This window comes from Macaca nemestrina, chromosome 14, assembly GCF_043159975.1.
Source record: "Macaca nemestrina isolate mMacNem1 chromosome 14, mMacNem.hap1, whole genome shotgun sequence".
Lineage (NCBI taxonomy): Eukaryota > Metazoa > Chordata > Mammalia > Primates > Cercopithecidae > Macaca > Macaca nemestrina.
Window position 1 is genome coordinate 14,259,569 of NC_092138.1, and position 20,004 is coordinate 14,279,572.

The window sequence follows — 20,004 nt, forward strand, 5'->3', positions numbered from 1 at the left end:
TCAAGAGGCTAGAACATTTTATAAAAGTCAAGGGGATAGTAATGTTATATAACAAGGTAAGATAAAATAATGGACTAAAATGAAAAAGTGAGAGAAATTAAAAGGGAAATGGGTGAATTAAAACTGAGACAGGACCGGGCACAGTGGCTCACACCTGTAATCCCAGCACTTTGGGAGGGAGGCCTAGGTGGGTGGATCACCTGAGGTCAGGAGTTCGAGACCAGCCTGACCAACATGGAGAAGCCCTGTCTGTACTAAAAATACAAAATTAACCAGGCATGGTGCTGCATGCCTGTAATCCCAGCTACTTGGGGGAGACTGAGGCAGGAGACTATCTTGAACCCGGGAGGTGGAGGTTGTGGTGAGCCAAGATCATGCCATTGCACTCCAGCCTGGGCAACAAGAGTGAAACTCCGTCTCAAACAAAACAAAACAAAAGTGATATGGGTGAATTTTAAAATTTAGCAAAATAAACTCATAGCAGATTAAAAACTTAATTAGAAGGACCAGAGTATCTACAAAGCTGTGCCAATTGTGTGAAGGAAAATTGGAGATAAGTTTTTCTGATAAAATTGACATGATAGATTGGAACACTGAATTTAAATCCAACAGAGGCATAATTAGTGTCCCTGAAACAAATAGAACAGAGGCAAGTATTAAAGATTATGTTGATAGGCCGAGTGCAGTGGCTCATTCCTATAATCCCAGCACTTTGGGAGGTTGAGGCAGGAATATTGCTTGAGGCCAGGAGTTTGAGACTGGCCTGGGCAACATAGTGAGACCCCAGCTCTACAAAAAAGAAAAAAGATTATTTTGATAAAAATTTCCTTAAGCTTAAGACTTGAATCTAAGCTTGAAGAGAACACCAAATTTAAGTCTTTTAAGAATTAGATTCTAATTTTAAGAATGAGGAATAAGGAAATAGTAGTATAAATATATGCACAGGAGAAAACTGGTTGCCTACACAGGATGAAGAATCAGGCTGGCTACTTTAAATACTAGAACCTAAATGTTAGGACCAAGAATTCCACATCTAGCTTAGAAGTCATTTGTGTGAATGTGAAAGAAACACACTCAGGCCCAGTGCAGCAGGTCATGCCTGTAATCCCAGCACTTTAGGAGACCAAAGTAGGCAGATCACTTGAGCCCAGGAGCTCGAGACCAGTCTAGGCAATATGACAAATCCCCATCTCTACAAAAAAATGCAAAAATTCACTGGATGTGGTAGCGCATGCCTGTAGTCCCAGCTACTCAGGCTACAGTGAGCCGTGATCACGCCAGTGCACTTCAGCCTGGGTGACAGAGCGAGACCCTATCTCAAAAAAAAAAAGAAAAAAGACACTCTCAGACATAACAATAACTGAGAGAGTATACCACCATTATCCTTTCTGCAAATTTTTCTGAGATGTGCTCTTGCCAATTAAAAAGGAAATCTAAATGAAGAGTACAATTAAAACACTAATGGTGAGTAAGCTGGTTCAATAAATAATTAACTCTAAGTAGTAGCTAACTTGTATCTATCCCAGCACACTTCATTGTGGAAGAGTGGTCTTATATTCGCTACCCATTTATTTGCTTAGATGTATATATCAAAAGGTGTTTATGTTTCTTAATTGAAATGGGTATCATATGATATATGATGTATAAAATGATATGTAAATTATATCCCAGTAAAGCTGTTTTTCAAAAAAACATGTAAGTCATGGTTTTGACTTGGTTGTATGCATAATTTTCACTTAAAAAAAAATTTTTTTTTTGAGACAGAGTTTCGCTCTTGTTGCCCAGGCTGGAGTGCAGTGGCACGATCTTGGCTCACTACAACCTCCACCTCCCGGGTTCAAGCGATTCTCCTGCCTCAGCCTCCCAAGTAGCTGGGATTACAGGCATGTGCCACCACGCCTGGCTAATTTTTTGTATTTTTTTTTTTTTTTTAGTAGAGGCAGGATTTTACTATCTTGGCCAGGCTGGTCTTGAACTCCTGACCTCAGGTGATCCCCGGCCTCAGCCTCCCAAAGTGCTGGGATTACAGGTGTGAGCCACCATGCGCAGCCACTGTTTTTTAAAATGATTAAATCAAGATCAAGAAACATACTGTTCACCAACAGCTGTTGTCTATGAATAAATCTCTGTCTAGATTTTTTTAGGTATAATCTGTTTTATTCATGATGCACTGATATATTGATTCCAGTGTACCTTTTTTAAAAAGTCATGACTTAAAAAATAAGTAGAAAAATCTCTTAAGGGTTTCAGTGATTAACAGACCGAATTTTATTGTGTATTTCTTCTGTTACTGTATTGATTCAAAGTCTACACGTCACTGGTATTTTTCTCACTCTGATGTGAAATGTCTGTTAGTATGTCCACAATAGCAAGTTCTCTCTTATGTGACATCCTTCAGTTCATTTGATAAAGGTTTTTTTCCAATAACTTGTTCTGGTTTTGTTTGTTTGTGAGTGTAATATTTATCATTAACTGTGTGACTGGTGTAATAAATCCCTTGGCAGTAGTTTGACTACCTGGTTTCCTTATAAGGGGTATAAATTCAAATTAATCCATTGTATGTTTGGCTCTTTAGCAACAAAATTAATCACTTTTATGCTAGAAAGCATTACTTAGTAGTTGTTCTGGAAAGACTCCTACAGGTCCCTAGGCTTTGTTTGAAAGAAAAACTGTGATATCTTCAGGCCACTGATCTCCCCAAGTTTCTTTCTCTCTTTTTTAAAAATTTTCGTGTATTTTTTGAGACGGGGTCTCACTCCCATCGCCCAGGCTGGAATGCAGTGGTGCAATCATGGCTAACTGCAGCCTCGACTCCCAGGCTCAGATGATTCTCCCGCCTCAGCCTCCCAAGTAGCTGGGACTACAGGCACACTGCACCACGGCTGGCTAATTTTTTGTATTTTTAGTAGAGATGGGGTTTTGCCATGTTGCCCAGGCTGGTGTTGAACTCCTGGTCTCAAGCAGTCCACCTACCACAGCTTCTCAAGGTGCTAGGATTATAGGTGTGAGCCACCACACCCAGTCTTCTGACCAGATTTCTTGACAGGTAGCTGAAAGCAAAAAATTGATGACTCAAATGAAAAATTTATTCATTATCTTAATTTTCTATTTATAACTTTAAATGTAAATGTAAATTTACAATTTAATTTGTAAATTTCTGCTCCTTTTGTGACATCACTCTTAAATGTAAATTTCTGCTCCTTTTGTGACATCACTCTTGTCCTTACACATACACATTTATATTCTATATTCACTGTATTGGAGTCCTGTTAATTTCAAAATTTATTGTGTTTTTATAAGTTGCATTATTTATGGTTCTATTTTCATTACTACTTTTAATTCTTTCATGACTCATGAACCATTTTTATTGCTTGGGGGTACGATAAAGCATACAACAAAAATGCAGACTTAGTAAATACAAACAGCACTCAGAAGACATAAAAATACATTAGCTGAGATGAACTGAATGTGGTCATGAATGTGAATGATACATGTCATTTTTGTAGAACTCTGACAACCTTTGGAATAATTATGTTCAATAAGACTACTGTAAGATTTCTGGGAAAATAATCTTGCCTTCCAAATTACTGAAAGATATGTAGTCTACACTTTGAAAATCTAACGGGTTAGAGGACCACTATGCACTACTGCTATTAAGTGTAATCAGTTGGCTATAAGTATTAGATATCTTCAGAATGAGGATCTTTTTTGTTTTATAATAACTATATTTCCATGTTGCCTATGATAATTGAAGACTGTTCATTTGGAATTTATTTTGTTTGGATTTAAATGGGTAAAATTGTAATGGTACTTAGACTTACAAATTAATTTTTAAAAAATGTTAGCACCAAAATATTTACTGTCCTTTAGGTTTTTCATTGGTTCTTCATACTCTTTAGCTGATTGAGCTATAGGTTTGCTTAAATAGAAAAAAAAAATGTTTTACTACTAGATGGGGAGTAGGAAGCATTGAGGAAGTCAAGAGGAAGGGGATCTGAAGTACTCCATCTTGGGCACATGTAAGTATCTTCTTGAATTCTGTAGGCATTTTAGGCCTACTGTTTCCTCTTTTTCTTCCTTTCCTCCTCCTCCCATAAATAAAAAGAAAATAATAAGGAACTTACCATTTGCAAACTTAAACAAGGTACTTTTTTAAAAGTATGCTTTTATTTGCATTTTATTGCCTGGAGCCTGTCTTATAGGCCCAGTCTCTGTCTCTGTCTCTCTCTCTCTTTTACTTGTACATTTACTGATTAAGTAGATTGTCAGCTATATTTATAGCAGTCTTTGACAGAGAATAAAGATATGTTTAGAGAATTTCAAATCATGTTTTCTTTCTCTTTTCTGATATGTGTTGGTCTTGTGCTACCATTCTCCCTATTATCTAAGGTCAAAAACCTTATCTTTGATTCTTTCACACTTTATATTGTCAGTGTTCCAAAACTTGATCAGTCTCTTCTTTATTTTCTGCACTGCTACATTTTGGTCCAAGTGCCCATATACTGTCTGAGATTACAATGGCTTAGTCAGACACATTGATTCTAGGTTCTCGCTCTTCTAATATTCCAGTTTATGTCTTAAAAATTACTTTTATTTAATGTTAGCATTCCTCTTTTATCTGCCCTATATCCTTAAATTTTAGGAAGTGTCTGGAACCTAATGCTGCCCTAACTAAGCAATCTTATTTTCTACTATTCTGCAACATGGGAGGGTAATTCTAATTCATTTGGTACTGCTCTTATGCCAGAAACTGTGCTAGGTACTTCATACGTATTACAAGTTTAAATCCTCAAAACTGCCTTGTACAGTTGATATTCCAATGTTCTTTTTAAATATTCTGAGATTCACAGAAGTTAATATAACTTGTTCAAAGTCACAATTAGCATGGGTGGAATAGGAATTTAAATTATCCATTTCTGTGATCTCCCAAAGCCTGTGTTTTTTCCACGTCTTTTTCTTGTAATGTTTAAAATTCACTTTTTGTCAGAATGACTTTCCTTAGTATCGCATAGTATATCTATTCTTAATATTGTAACATTAACATAATGTGGCTCTTTGTGCAGTTCTGTTTCTGCCTATCCAAATTGTATCTACATTTAAATACCAACGTAAAATTACGTTTGTTGTTGATCTTTTTCTCAACTTCTGTAGCTCTTTTAATGTCTTACTCTATTTCCTGTAGCTCATACACGTTAATCTTACATCCTCAACTGGGTAGGAATTCTTCAAGGGCAACCAAATTTAAGCTGCTTCTTTAAATTAAGCCCCATAGGCAGGGAGGGCACAGCCCCTAGAAAACTCTAAATGAATCCTTAGTGGCTGATTGATCATACAGTGAAATTTTTGGAAGATTTGTTCTAGTTTTTAAAAATTTAAATTTAAATCATTTTTGTCTACCTGCATTTTCTCGTATACTAGTTTATGTTAACAATTAAAAGGTAAATTTAAAGTCCGAAATACTATTAGAATCAGTTGCTGGGAGGGCCATATTTTTTTACTTTAAAATTTCGATGTCGTTCAGTTTTTATCAAGCTATTAGAATGAGCTGCCTTAATATTTAAATTCTGTGAGTTAATATGAAAAATAAAAATGACGTCTAACAAGACTTCCACTTCCTAACCTGTTCTGCCCACTACCTTATTTCTGGAATATCGTCAGACTATGTGACATATTAAAAATAATCTCAATTTGCCCTTTCTATAATAATTAAATGCCATCAATAGGGATTAAAAGTTTATTGGCAAATTGAACCAACTTTGTTTAGAATAAACAAGTAGTTTTGTTACTTTTTCTTTTTTTGAGATAGAGTCCCACTCTGCCAGCCAGTCTGGAGTGCAGTGGTGCAATCTCAGCCCACTGCAACCTCCACCTCTGGGTTCAAGCGATTCTCCTGCCTCAGCCTCCTGAGTAGCTGGAACTACAGGCATGCACCACCATGCCAGGCTGATTTTTTTTTTTTTTTTTTTTTAGTAGAGACAGAGTTTCACCCTGTTGGCCAGGCTGTCTCAAACTCCTGACCTCAGGTGATTCCCCCCACCTTGACCTCCTAAAGTACTGGGATTACAGGCATGAGCCACTGTGCCAGCCTAGTTTTGTTACTTTTTCTGTTAGGATGATTACTGTCCTTTAACTGTAGTGAAACATTTTGTATCAGTTTGCCATGAGGTTAGGTGGAGAAATTGATGTAAATTTCCTTTTATCTTATAACCATTGAATACCCATATACATAAGTGTATATAATAAGCCTAAAAGATTAATTTATTACTTTTTCTTGCTAATTTCTAGTTTAGATTAATTTTTCACTTCTTTTAAGTTATTCCATAAAGTATGTGTAATTTACACTGGGCTGAATCTGATTTTCTAGTCCTATATATCCTTACTTACCATTTTAATTCTAATTGTATTTTTCTGAGTTAGATTGTTTTTCTGTGTAAGCTTAATCATTTTTCCTCTCTTTTTATTGTATCAGCATAGGATTAGATGACATGCTTTCAAAGGGATGACTTTGTTTAGAAATGTTTAGTTCATAGTGTCCAGTGTTAATATTTTTCTAGTTTTTAAGGTGTCTCTTTGAAACAGATCACTTCTTTTTGGAGTTGGTTTCTATTTTAGTTTAGATTTTTAAAAATTATTAAGCAACAGAAATAATTATGATTAACTTAGGTAAAAAGAAAACTTTTTTGAAGGATACTGAGTGATTCTCAGATTTGAATTAAAAACTAAATAATTAGGTCTTGGGAAAGCTGGAAACCAAGGAATTTGGGAGTGCTCAGAGGCATGAGCTAGTAGATGTCATTTTTTGATGGTTATCATCAGATAATTAAACTCCACCTGCTTTTTCTTTGTTCTCAAAATTCCTGGGAGAAAAAAAAGGAATTGGATCACTTGCCCCCACCTTTTGTCATTGGTGATGATAGCTTGGGTGTTTGTGTGGTATGGCAGTGCTTAGTGTACAGAATTGTGTGACTGGCTGTCCTGCTGAGACCATGGGACTTTGGAATGAATTGCAGTTATTTAAAGGAATGGAGGAAGGGATTCTGGATTGATTAAAAAAAAAAGAGATGCCCACTAAATTTATGCTTTTGTTACCCTGTACACATGGACACATACATGTATACAAATCCAGGATGTTTACACATGTCATGTTGCAACTGTCTTATATACAGCTGCAAACACACTCACCTATGCCCAGCAGCGGACAACCCAAAGTTCCATCCAACTACTGCAGCATTCTGTTTGGCAATTAGGAAAAGTAAGTCCTGTAGAGATTAATTGGATTGGAGGATGGTGAAAGCTAGATTTTAAAAAGTTAGGTGAGCCGGGCACGGTGGCTCACGCCTGTAATCCCAGCACTTTGAGAGGCTGAGGCGGGTGGATCACGAGGTCAGGAGATCAAGACCATCCTGGCTAACACGGTGAAACCCCGTCTATACTAAAAATGCAAAAAAAAAATTAGCCAGGCGTGGTGGCGGGAGCCTGTAGTCCCAGCTACTCGGGAGGCTGAGGCAGGAGAATGGCGTGAACCCAGGAGGCGGAGCTTGCAGTGAGACGAGATCGTGCCACAGCACTCCAGCCTGGGTGACTGAGCGAGACTCCGTCTCAGAAAAAAAAAAAAGTTAAGTGACATTGATTAGTGAAAAAGAGGAACAAATGTATATCGCAAAGAATCATTATTAGATGACTTAAAGCAACCATATAGTTTATCATTTTGAGAGTAAAAAGATGCACTATGAACAATTATTCTGTAACACCTGGCATATACCAGGACATTTGGCAACCTTATTCTGTACCTGTGGTTTTTTCTATATCCAGGAAGTGGTATACTGTGTTCAATAATGCTTATTGAGTTTTTTTTTTGTATTCTTATATTTTTGAGTAATAATCACTCATAATTTTTGGTGTCCTAAACTGAATGTTGCCTTTGACATCTATTATAGTGCCAATAATTTGGTAAGATTTTTTTTATTAAGGTAAAAAGTAAGATTATATCATATACAACAGATAATTAACAATGAAGAGGAGAAATGAAAATCTCAAAATTGGAAATTTGTATTTTGATGTCTTCTATAGAGTATAGGCTTCCTAGTTTGGCATGGTTATATAACTTTGGAGAATCTATATTGTTTTTTAACATGTTTGCTTTCTTTTCCTCTATATATAGTAATGTGTGTGGTTATTTTGCTCGTGTGATGTAATGATACTGTCTGTTTATTGTGAAACTTTTTTTTTTTTTTAGCTGACATCTGAAATGTTTGAAGCAGATCTTGAGAAGGCATTATTACTAAGTAAATTAGAATATGAAGAACACAAAAAGGTATTTACATACTTAATGATTTAGATATTTTAGAAGTTTAAGTGGTGAAGTTAAAATCAACCTATTTGAATTTTACATAAAATTTCTTCTATAAAGTTTATCCAAAAATTCATTACCGTAATAAAATATTACCAAGAAGTGTTTATAATAGGATTCCTTCTCAACTTTTGAGATAGAACAGAAACAGTTGGACTAAAGCTTTGTCTGGCGACTTGGAACGTTTAGTTAAGGAATTTCCCCACCCAAGATGAAGGGAAGAGAGAATAAAATTCACAACAGATGATTTTAATTTATTTTTATTATTATTTTTTCTTGGGACCGAGTCTCAGTCTGTTGCCCAGGCTGGAGTGCAGTGGCATGATCTCACCTCACTGCGACCTCCGCCTCCCAGGTTCAAGCAATTATCCCGCCTCAGCCTCCTGAGTAGCTGGGACTACAGGCGTGAGCCACCACACCCAGCTAAATTTTGTTTTTTAGTAGAGATGGGATTTCACCATGTTGGCCAGGCTGGTCTCGAACTCCTGAGCTCTGCTGATCCACCTGCCTTGGCCTCCCAAAGTGCTGGGAATACAGGCGTGAGCCACCGTGCCTGGCTGATTATTTTAATTTTAAATGAACATAGAAAATAAGTGGATTTAAAATTTTAATATGGGCTACTATAGTACACGGGCATTCTTTAAGAGACCTCTGCCAGAGATGCACTACAATCAAATAAAGTAGGAGGCCATTTCTGAAATTTTGGCCTTGAAAGCTCAGCATTTGTCACTGAACTTTGATATTAGGTTGTGTGCTGAAATGCATTCTATAGCTTGTTATTGTAGGAGGATTTGAGTAAAAAGAAGTGTTGGTTTCCTAAGTTGTGTGAGTATTCATTATATTAATATCATTTAACATTTTATTCTTTAACATTTATTGGGATTATTTTTTGGTTTATAAAATTTGTTCAAGCTGTGATTACTCAGTGGTTGATCTTAAATGGTCTCTGGTCATCCTTAAGACATTTTGGCCATGTCCTTGTACATTAGTGTCTTCATCCAAAATGAAAACAAGCAAATAATTAAAATTCACAGCAGCTACTCAGGAGGCTGAGACAGGAGGATTGCTTGAGGCCAGGAGTTTGAGACTAGCTTGGGTTAACACAGCAAGACCCTGTCTCTAAATATATGGTTTTTTAAAATTAGCTAGGCATGGTGGTGTGAACCTGTATTCCCAGCCACTTGGGAGGCTGAGGTGGAAGAACCCCTTGAGCCCAGGAGTTAGAGGATGCAGTGAGCTATGATCATCCCACTGTACTCCTCCTGCCTGGGCAACAAAGGGAGATTCCATCTTAACAAAAAAATTCACAGCATTGCTTTTGCTAGTTATTGAACTTAGTTCCAGGGAAAAGGAAAAAAGTTGCTAATAAAGTGGGCTGTGTATATTATATGTGTTTCATTTCCATATCCCTCTTTCCGTTACCCCAAATGACGAAGAATGAACTATAACCATTATTGTTACATAGCCATTTAGACACAAAGCAGGAAAATTACAAAAATTGATACAGCTAGTTTTACTATGATTTAATCATTTAAATGGACTATCAGGTTACACTGGAGAAGTAATCCTGTTTTGCTCAATTAGGAGATACAATTTATCAAATAGAATATTATACAAAGGTGACTTCTTGCTGTTAAATTTATGGATATATGTCTAGATTCTAAAGCTAGAAGGATTACCTGTATCCTAGAGGAGAAATAGAGTAAATAGTGTTGATAAAATGTCATACTCCCAGCCAGTGTTCTTTGCACAGTCATAGGTGTAATACTCAAAATCACTGATTTTAGCAGATAATAATGACTAAGAGAAGGGAGGAACTTCTTTTGTATGCAATGGGTAGTTCGATGGGATTGTATTGATGTGTAGTCATTGAGATAAAAGTCAATATTCAATAAAACAACTCTTAATACAATTGTTTTAGCCTAAGGATTTTTATAACAGATAACTAAAGTTTAGGATGGCATTTTCTTTTCTTTTCTTTTTTTTTTTTTTTTTTTTTTTTTTTGAGACAGAGTTTCACTCTTGTTGCCCAGGCTGGAGTGCAATGGCGCAATCTCGGCTCACTACAACCTCCGCCTCCCGTGTGCAAGCGATTCTTCTGCCTCAGCCTCCTGAGTAGCTGGGATTACAGGCATGCGCCACCACCCTGGCTAACTTTGTATTTCTAGTAGAGACGGGGTTTCTCCATGTTGGTCAGGCTGGTCTTGAACTCCTGACCTCAGGTGATCTGCCCACCTCTGCCTCCCAAAGTGCTCGGATTACAGGAGTGAGCCACCATGCCTGACTGAGATGGCATTTTCTGTTCTGTTCTGTCAGTTATTCACCAAATAATTATTGAATAGCCAAAATGTGCCCCTTGAGTGTAGTGGAGGGAGACATAGTGTATAGTATTGAAAGATGTATGTTCTCAGTGCAGTGGAAACTCAGAAAACTAGAAGGTTTTTCAGTGGGGATGGGTTTTAGGAAAGGATTCTTTAAAAAGAGTCTTATTAGATGTATTAGAAGTTCATGAGGTAGACAAGAGGAAAGTAGGCATTCTGAAGGAAGGAGTGGCAAGTATATAAGAAGTATACATGTGAAAGAATATAGCATATTTGAAAAACTGTCATGTAAGGACCTAGAACTTCTGGAGATACAGCCAGAAGGATAGGACATAAATTACTTCATGTACTAGGCAAGGAGACTGGGTTTTATACATCCATTGGCAGAAAGCTGTTTAATCGTTTTTTTTTTGAGACGTAGTCTCACTCTATTGCCCAGGCTGGAGTGCAGTGGTGTGATCTTGGCTCACTGCAAGCTCCGCCTCCCGGGTTCACACCATTCTCCTGCCTCAGCTTCCCGAGTAGCTGGGACTACAGGCGCCTGCCATCGCGCCTGGCTAATTTTTTGTATTTTTGGTAGAGATGGGGTTTCACTATGTTAGCCAGGATGGTCTCGATCTCCTGACCTTGTGACCCACCGACTTCGGCCTCCCAAAGTGCTGGGGTTACAGGCGTGAGCCACCATGCCCGGCCCTAATCATTTTAACTTTTAGATTGATTTTGGGTTTTCATTTTAGAAACTCATGTGTAGCAGTGTAGAAGATGGATTGAGGAGCTAAAATTAGAGACTGTTGCAGTATCCAAGCAAAAGGGAGTTGGGGAAATGACTGAATGTACAAAGAACAGAGAATGAATTTAAGAGATCTTCAGGAGATAAGTTAAACAAGACCTAGTAATTAATTGGCTGTAAGGTGTGTAGGAGAGTAGGCAAGGATACTCTGAGGTTTCCAACTTAGACAGATGTGCAGATGGTGGCGGCATAACAAGGTACTTCATAAAGGATCGAGTGGGGAAGGCAGGGTGGTGAGATGGAAAGATAGAATATATTTCATGTGGAGATGCTTATTGAACATTCCAGTTCAGTTGTCTGTCTATAGAGAAATAATTAGTTTATTGGTAGAACTTTAAACTTTGAGATTGAAGAGCAGTGGGTATAAAGGTTAAATAGGTTAAGAGTGGGATAATGTGAACACCTGCTACGCTTTTGAGACGGTTGAGAAAAGAAGCCAGCAAAGGAAGCTTAGCAGTTGTCAGAAATGTATTAAGAAAACCAAGAGATGCTTGAAAAAAAAATGTGTTTTGGATTTGGCAATAAAGAGGAGGTTGACTTTAATTTTAGTGTCAGAGACCAGCAGAAGCCAGATTTCAGTGGGATGAGGCAGGAAATTGCTGATTATTGTCTTAAATTTGGTCTTGAAAGGAGGAAGGTAGCAACGAGGAGGGGGTTATAGACCAAGGTGTAACTTTTTTTGTTTTCATTTTAATGTTTAAGATGTAAGGGATTGAGTAAATGAATAAAGAGGTATCCCTTTATACAATTTGGCTGGCCTAAATTTTGGTTATTTGCCTTTTATTTTTTAAAAAAATAAACTTTAAGAAACATATTACCTATTGGTGAGTTTATTTTACAGTTTGTAAACTGAACTTAATTATTGTTGGTAATTCTTTTTAGGAGTATGAAAATGCTGAAAATACTTCAACTCAGTCCAAAGTTATGAATAAAAAAGATAAAAGAAAGACTCATCAGGGAAAAGACAAACCTCTCACAGTATCACTAAAAGATTTTCATTCGGAAGGTAATATATATACAATGCTATTATGCTAAAAGAACTATTCTACATCTAGTTTATATTTCAGTTGTAAATATCTTTATAATTTTTAAACAATAAGTAAAAGTTGTTCATGTATCATGTAGAATGTAAAAAATGTAAACCTGTGTCTTAGTTTGTTTTGTACTGCTGTAACAGAGTACCTGAGAATGGGTCATTTATAATGAAAGGAAGTTTATTGGCTCACAGTTCTGGAAGCTGGGAAGTCCAGTATCAAGATGCCAGCATCGGGTGAGGGCCTTCTTGACAAGTCATCACATGGCAAGAGTGAGAGCAAAAGGGGGCCAAATTTGCCCTTTTATAACCAATCCCACCTGTGAGGGTGGAGCTCTGATGGCCTAATTACCTGTTAAAGATCCCACCTCTTAATATTGTTACAATGGCAATTAAATTTCTTCTTTTTTTTTAGATGGATTCTCACTCTGTAGCCCAAGCTGGAGTGCAGTGGTGCAATTGTGGCTCACTGCAACCTCTGCTTCTGTGACTCAAGCAATTCTTATGCCTCAGTCTCCTGAGTAGCTGGGACTACAGGCCTGTGCCACCACGCCCAGCTAGTCTTTTGTATTTTTTAGTAGAGACGAGGTTTCACCATCTTGCACAGAGTGGTCTCAAACTCCTCAGCTCAGGAGATCTGCCCGCCTTGGCCTCCCAAAGTGCTGGGATTACAGGCGTGAACCACCACACCTGGTGGCAATTAAATTTCAACATGAGTTTTGGAAGGGACAAAACTGTTGGGAAATAAACTAAAACCATTTGGGGTTTTAAAGTAATTTAAAATCAGTCATTAAAACCCCATAAAACTTTAGTAAGAATTTATCTTTTTGTATTTTTGAGTTTGTCTCTGTTCTAAAACTTACTGAAAATAAAAATTGACATTTGTAGTTTGAGTCATCTTGAAACATATTATTTTCCTTATACATGAACTGATTTTGCTTACACTAAGCCAGGAATAATGTTTTCATATTTCAGCCATTATTGGTCAATGTCTTCAAGTTATCTGGAACTGCATCTTAAAAAATTAAAATACAAATTTTAGGACAAGACTTGTTACCAGAAAAGTGTTTATAATATCATTTGTATTTTTTATCAAATGGAGAAGACAGAAGGAATTTTACTATCCACTAAACTTTTGAAGAAAAACCACAAAGCACATTATTTTTAATGTGGGAAATGTTAAAAAATACTTAGCCTGTGCCGTACAGTATGGTAGCTGCTATTCATGTGTGGCAATTTAAGTAAAAATTAAAATGAAAATGTAGCTTCTTAATTGCACTAGCCATATTTCAAGTGCTCAGTAGTCACATATGACTAGTGGCTTCCATGTTAGTCCAGCTATAGAACATTACTATCATCACAGAAAATTTTATTGAACAGCGCTTTGTCTATACCAGTCAGAATAGTTGCTCACCGTATGGACAGCTGTTTGTTCATTGACAGAGCATTTTATTTGAGTCATATGAATTCAGCCTTAGTACATTGGGCATTGTTCTGTGAGGATAAATATTACCTTAGCAATAATTTTTTTTTTTTTTTTTGAGACGGAGTCTCGCTCTGTCGCCCAGGCTGGAGTGCAGTGGCCGGATCTCAGCTCACTGCAAGCTCCACCTCCCGGGTTTACACCATTCTCCTGCCTCAGCCTCCCAAGTAGCTGGGACTACAGGCGCCCGCCACCTCGCCCGGCTAGTTTTTTGTACTTTTTAGTAGAGATGGGGTTTCACCGTGTTAGCCAGGATGGTCTCGATCTCCTGACCTCATGATCCGCCCGTCTCGGCCTCCCAAAGTGCTGGGATTACAGGCTTGAGCCACTGCGCCCGGCCTACCTTAGCAATAATTTCAAAAAGAGAAAACCTAAAATACTGCTTTCAGAAATAAGCCTTTCTTTGAAAATCAGAGAATATATTTAGAAGATTGTATTGTTTTCCTTTGAGGATCAAGAAAGTTTTCCCCTGTAGGCTGCCAGTGATTAAGTTGCTTTGCTTTGGGAGTTAAAAAAACAAATATGGCCGGGCGCGGTGGCTCACACCTGTAATCCCAGCACTTTGGGAGGCCAAGGTGGGCGGATCACGAGGTTAGGAGTTCAAGACCATCCTAGCTAACACAGTGAAACCCTATCTCTACTAAGAATACAAAAAATTAGCGGGGCATGGTGGCACGTGCCTGTAGCTCCAGCTACTCGGGAGGCTGAGAAAGGAGAATCGCTTGAACCCGGGAGGCAGAGGTTGCAGTGAGCTGAGATCACGCCACTGCACTCCAGCCTGGGCGACAGAGGGAGACTCTGTCTCAGAAAAAAAAAAAAAAAAAGACATTTTATTAAAAACTAGGCAGAAACATGGAAATAATGCTTTCTAAAACTCCTGTTTTCCATATTTAATTTCTTAGGTAGTATGTGAATTTTAGAAAAACATCAGTATGGCCAGGCACGGTGGCTCACGCCTGTAATCTCACCACTTTGGGAGGCCGAGGTGGGCGGATCACGAGGTCAGGAGATCGAGACCATCCTGACTAACACGGTGAAACCCTGTATCTACTAAAACTACAAAAAATTAGCTGGGGATGGTGGGCGCCTGTAGTCCCAGCTACTCGGGTGACTGAGGCAGAAGAATGGCGTGAACCCGGGAGGTGGAGCTTGCAGTGAGCCTAGATTGTGCCACTGCACTCCAGGCTGGGGGACAGAGCGAGACTCTATCTCAAAAAAAAAAAAAAAAAAAGAAAAATATCAGTATGTTTTTTGTTGTTGTTGTTCTTTTTTTTTTTTTCTTTTTGAGACAGTCTCGCTCTGTCGCCGAGGCTGGAGTGCAGTGGCTGGATCTCAGCTCGTTGCAAGCTCCGCCTCCCGGGTTTACGCCATTCTCCTGCCTCAGCCTCCCGAGTTATCAATATGTTATTAAAGGGAAGCTACACAGCTTTTTCAAGTCATGATTAACACAGTTGAGGTTCTTCCTTAGGTTCTGGCTTCACATTGTATGCTAAATAGAACATGCTAGAAGAGTGACTGTGTAACTTACCAAGATTTGGTAGTTTGATCTGAAGTTGGTGATTTTGGCATTTACTGTGTTTATGGACACTGTTCTGATCAAGAAATTCTTTAGAGAACTGGTCCAACTTTTAGATTCTGAGTTGTAAGAAAGTTGTATTATTTTTGGTCCTTGAGAATAGAAAACTTCTGCTGTAGACAAGAAGCATTGTTAAGTATTAGATATCCTGATCATCTCCAATTTAAATAAGAATACTTGCTCACTATTTGTACTTTATTTAGAGACAGAGTCTTGCTCTGTCGCTCAGGCCGCAGTGCAATAGCACGATCCTGGCTCTGTGCAGCTTCTGCCTCCTGTGTTTAAGCGATTCTCATGCCTCAGTCTCCCAAGTAGTTGGGATTACAAGCATGTACCACCATGCCTAGCTAATTTTTTGTATTTTTAGTAGAGATAGAGTTTCACCATGTTGGCCAGCCTGGTCTCAAACTCCTGGCCTCAGGTGGTCCGCCTGCTTGGACCTCCCAAAGTGCTGGGATTACAGGTGTGAGCCATCGCCCCTGGCCTTATTTGTACTTTAAATTCCCTTACGCTTTCCTCATTCTGCTCTTGGTAATTGCTTTCCAGAAATGCTGTGTTGTTTCTAGGCCAGTAATTTCTTTCATCTAGATATATTTGTCATGGGTTATTTTTTGTGTTAATTGTATAAATATATATCAAGTTTTAGGTTTTTTTATAGTACTATTAAATCACCTTGATGTATGTTTTTAAAATAAAATAGCTAATAGTTTTAAAGGACATAAATTACTATTCTACCTTTTCGTTACACAAAAGCAGCAATCTGAACATTTTTTGTAGTTGTAGTAGCCTGTAATTTGATTTCGGACATATTTGTGTCCCCTTAACTTGCTCCCCCCACCTCCCAAATTATCAAAAAACTAAATTATGTGGAACTGTGGAACTCATATGCTTAAAATGCAATAATATCCCTTGATATGGGTGTCATTTACTAGGATAATAAGACTTGATCCTTAAGCTGAGTAAATTAGTAATTATATACTGAATTTTAACATCTTAAACCTAGAAAAGTAAATCAGATGAGAATCAGAAAACTCTTAAATGAATTCTGTAACTCATATGAGATAATTTTGAAATTCTGTCCATTTGGTGTTTTTTTTGTTTTTGTTTTTGTTTTTTTTTACATGTTAAAACATTTTTATATGTTAAATTCCTTCAATAAAGTTTCATCTTTATTTCTTTTTCATTTACAGATCACATTAGTAAAAAGACTGAGGTAAGTCTTATTGTAGCCATCTTGTAGAAAACACTGACGATTTTAAGAATAATACTTTTACTATTTAGCAGTAAGTCTTTTTGGAGACATAATCATTTAAAGGACAACCCATAGGTTTGTCTTGAGTGAACCCAATCATGTTTCTGCCATTATATAAAGATGTAAAATGCATTACTAGAGAATAAAAACAAGATTATTTGCATGAAGCATAACATCATTTGGCTTTATCATCCTAATTTGTGTATATGTGTGTATGAGCCAAAGGTTACTTTGTGTGTGCCAAGCTTAAAATCTCAGAGAAAAGTGGTTTAATCTCCCACTTTGTATTTTAATCTTTATTAAAAACTTATCCTGAGAAGATGTCTCATAGTATTTTGGAATTATGGAAATTTGAAATGAACTGTGATTCTTTAAATGTACTCATGGGTAGAGTAACCTGATTATATACTTCTCTTACCATCCACTGCTAGTGTCGCCTACACTTCCTGGTGTTGGGGATTTGGGGTTTTTTGTTTCTGTTATTTAAATACTGTAGTACAGCCTCTCCAAATCTTTTAGTTGGGAGATTCTGCTATTTTAAAAATCCTCTAACATTGAGGAAGATACTAACAAAATGTTGAAATTATTTTTATCTTTTAAGGTAATAATTTCAAAGTTTTGTTCTTCTATTATATATGTGTTCTTATTAGTAATTCCATTGTTTAATTTTTTTTTATGGTCAGATGGTCCTTGATTTCACTTATATATATGGCTTCTGACCATTTTTTTGTTTATTTCAGACATTTGCTTGACAGGCTAGGAAAATGAAATCTCTCTCTTAAAAAAATCACATCTAAATAATTCTGTGATTATATTATTAATTTAGTTCCTAACTACTATGCATGCAAACACAGAATTGATTTGCTGTTAAAACAGATGGTTGATTTTTTTTAAAGTTATTTGCAAACCATTGTCGTCATTTCTTAGATTAAAATTTAAATGACTACATATATGGACTGAATATTAATTCCATGTTTGAAAGTGGCAAACATACTTTTGAACTGATTCCAATTTATTTTTGTCCATTGATTTATTTGGGGGATAGTGTTACACAAATAAGAAAGCAGGTATACATTGTGTAATGCATTATTCTACAATAGTGCAAGATAACTCTATAAACTGTTTGATGCTTGCCTTTTCTTCTTTCCTGATTTGAAAGAAGACAAAAAATGCAAACTGACAAGATCCTATTTAATTATTAAAGATGAGTTGTATTTAAACAAGCTTCTGTATGTAGAATAATATATTTTGTATTTCCTTGTAATTTTAGAACTGTGTTCTGTCTTGTTAAATTACCTGATACATAACATTCATTTTGAAGATTTCTGATGATTAAGTTCCACATTTGTTAATACAGTCTAATTATAATTTATTTCCCTTATAACTAAATTAAGAAATTGGTTATAATACGTAATTCACATTACCTTTTTTTTTGTTTTTGTTTTTTAACTTTTAAGTTCAGGGGTACATGTGTAGGTTTGTTATATAGGTAAACTTGTGTCACAGTGGTTTGTTTTGTCACCCAGGTATTTTGTCTAGTACCCATTAGTTATTTTTCCTGATCCTCTCCCTCCTTCCACCCTTCATTCACCCTCTGGTAAGCCCCAGTGTGTCTTGTTCCCCTCTGTGTGTCCATGTGTTTTCATTATTTAGTTCCCACTTATAAGTGAGAACATGCAGTATTTGGTTTTTGTTTCTGCATTAGTTTGTTAAGGATAATGGTATCCAGCTCTATCCATGTCCCTGCAGAGGACACAATCTCATTCTTTTTTATGGCTGCATAGTATTCCATGGTGTATATGTAGCACATTTTCTTTATCCAGTCTACCACTGATGGGCATTTAGGTTGATTCTGTGTCTGCTATTGTGAACAATGCTTCAGTGAACATACACGTGCATGTGTCTTTATAACAGAACCATTTATATTCCTCTGGGTGTATACCCAGTAATAGGATTGCTGGATCAAATGGTATTTCTGTTTTTGGTTCTTTGAGGAATCGCCACACTGCTTTCCACAATGGTTGAACTAATTTACACTCCCACCAACAGTGTATAAGCATTTCTTTCTCTGTAACACTGTCAGTATCTGTTATTTTTTGACTTTTTAATAATAGCTATTCTGACTGGTGTACCTTTTGATACTTGTTAAAAGCATGCCAAAATTATGTTCCATTTCCATTAGAGGTATTACTTTCTGGGACTTAAATATTTAAATGTTACAATGGTTATACCATTGATCTAGGAATTTAGAAGATCTTTTTTTTTCCACAGAGAATCCAAAAAACCCTAAAGAAACTTTCATTTGAACTCTTAAATAAAATGTTATTTGCTCCTACAAATGTACTGGTTTTGTTAACATTGTATGCTGAATGATTGACTTAATTCATTCCATCTTTAATATATTACTTAGGCCAAGGGATTTTTTTTCATGGCTACTCTAAAGTTCTTAACATCTGTGGAGAATAATATTCTTCTTACCTACCTCCTCTTAAATCAGATATTTATTGGATAAACTTCAGGAGGGAAAAGATTTTACTTTATTGAGGGTTGATGAGGTGTACTTGAACTGCATATATATTCCTCTAACTGTTAACTAAACTTGTTCTCAGGTTAATTTCATTATTTCTTTTTTCTTCTGTCTAGAGTAGGTGCTTGTACATACCTCTTTATAAAATCTCAACAAATCATGCCGTTTCAGGAGTTTTATTTGATTCTTAGTCTTTTTCTGTTGGACTGAAGTTGTTTTGTTTTTTAATATGTTGCTTTTTAAATGCCAGAACTGTTAGGAAGGGAATCTCATAGATCCTCATTTCTCTCTAGTCCTACTTTTTTCTGGCCTTCCAAACTCTGGTCCTTCTAGTATAGTTTTAGTTTTAAAAATCGTAGTGACCATCATGTGTCTTGAAGTCTAAATGATCAAGTCTTCAATATGCTTGAATGCATTATCATTGGAAGAGTACCCAAGAAACTGTAACAGTGGTTGTCAAAGGCGACGGTGGGGTAGATATCAGACAGAGGGATACAAGAAATAGTCTGCTTTTTATAGTATAAGCTTCTGAATTTTCTGTCATGTCCATGTACTACTTATGTAAAAATTATATTAAAAATGAAAAGGACTGTGTGAAGAAAGGAACCAGGGGACAAACCCAGTCCTGTCTGTCTCTACAACCTACTTCCTTCTTATAGCACTGTGCTTTAG

At 36.8% G+C, this 20,004-nt stretch overlaps 1 protein-coding gene across 2 annotated transcripts in view; it reads left to right on the forward strand.

The window, feature by feature from the left end:
- LOC105498749 (G kinase anchoring protein 1) overlaps positions 1 to 20,004 on the forward strand; it is an 81,397-nt gene that overhangs the window by 18,913 nt on the left and 42,480 nt on the right. For both annotated transcript variants that reach the window (XM_071077618.1, XM_071077619.1), the window contains exons 5-7: positions 8,237 to 8,314; positions 12,344 to 12,467; positions 16,744 to 16,766. In XM_071077618.1, coding sequence (XP_070933719.1) covers positions 8,237 to 8,314; positions 12,344 to 12,467; positions 16,744 to 16,766 — 225 coding nt within the window. The remainder of the gene's footprint in view (positions 1 to 8,236; positions 8,315 to 12,343; positions 12,468 to 16,743; positions 16,767 to 20,004) is intronic.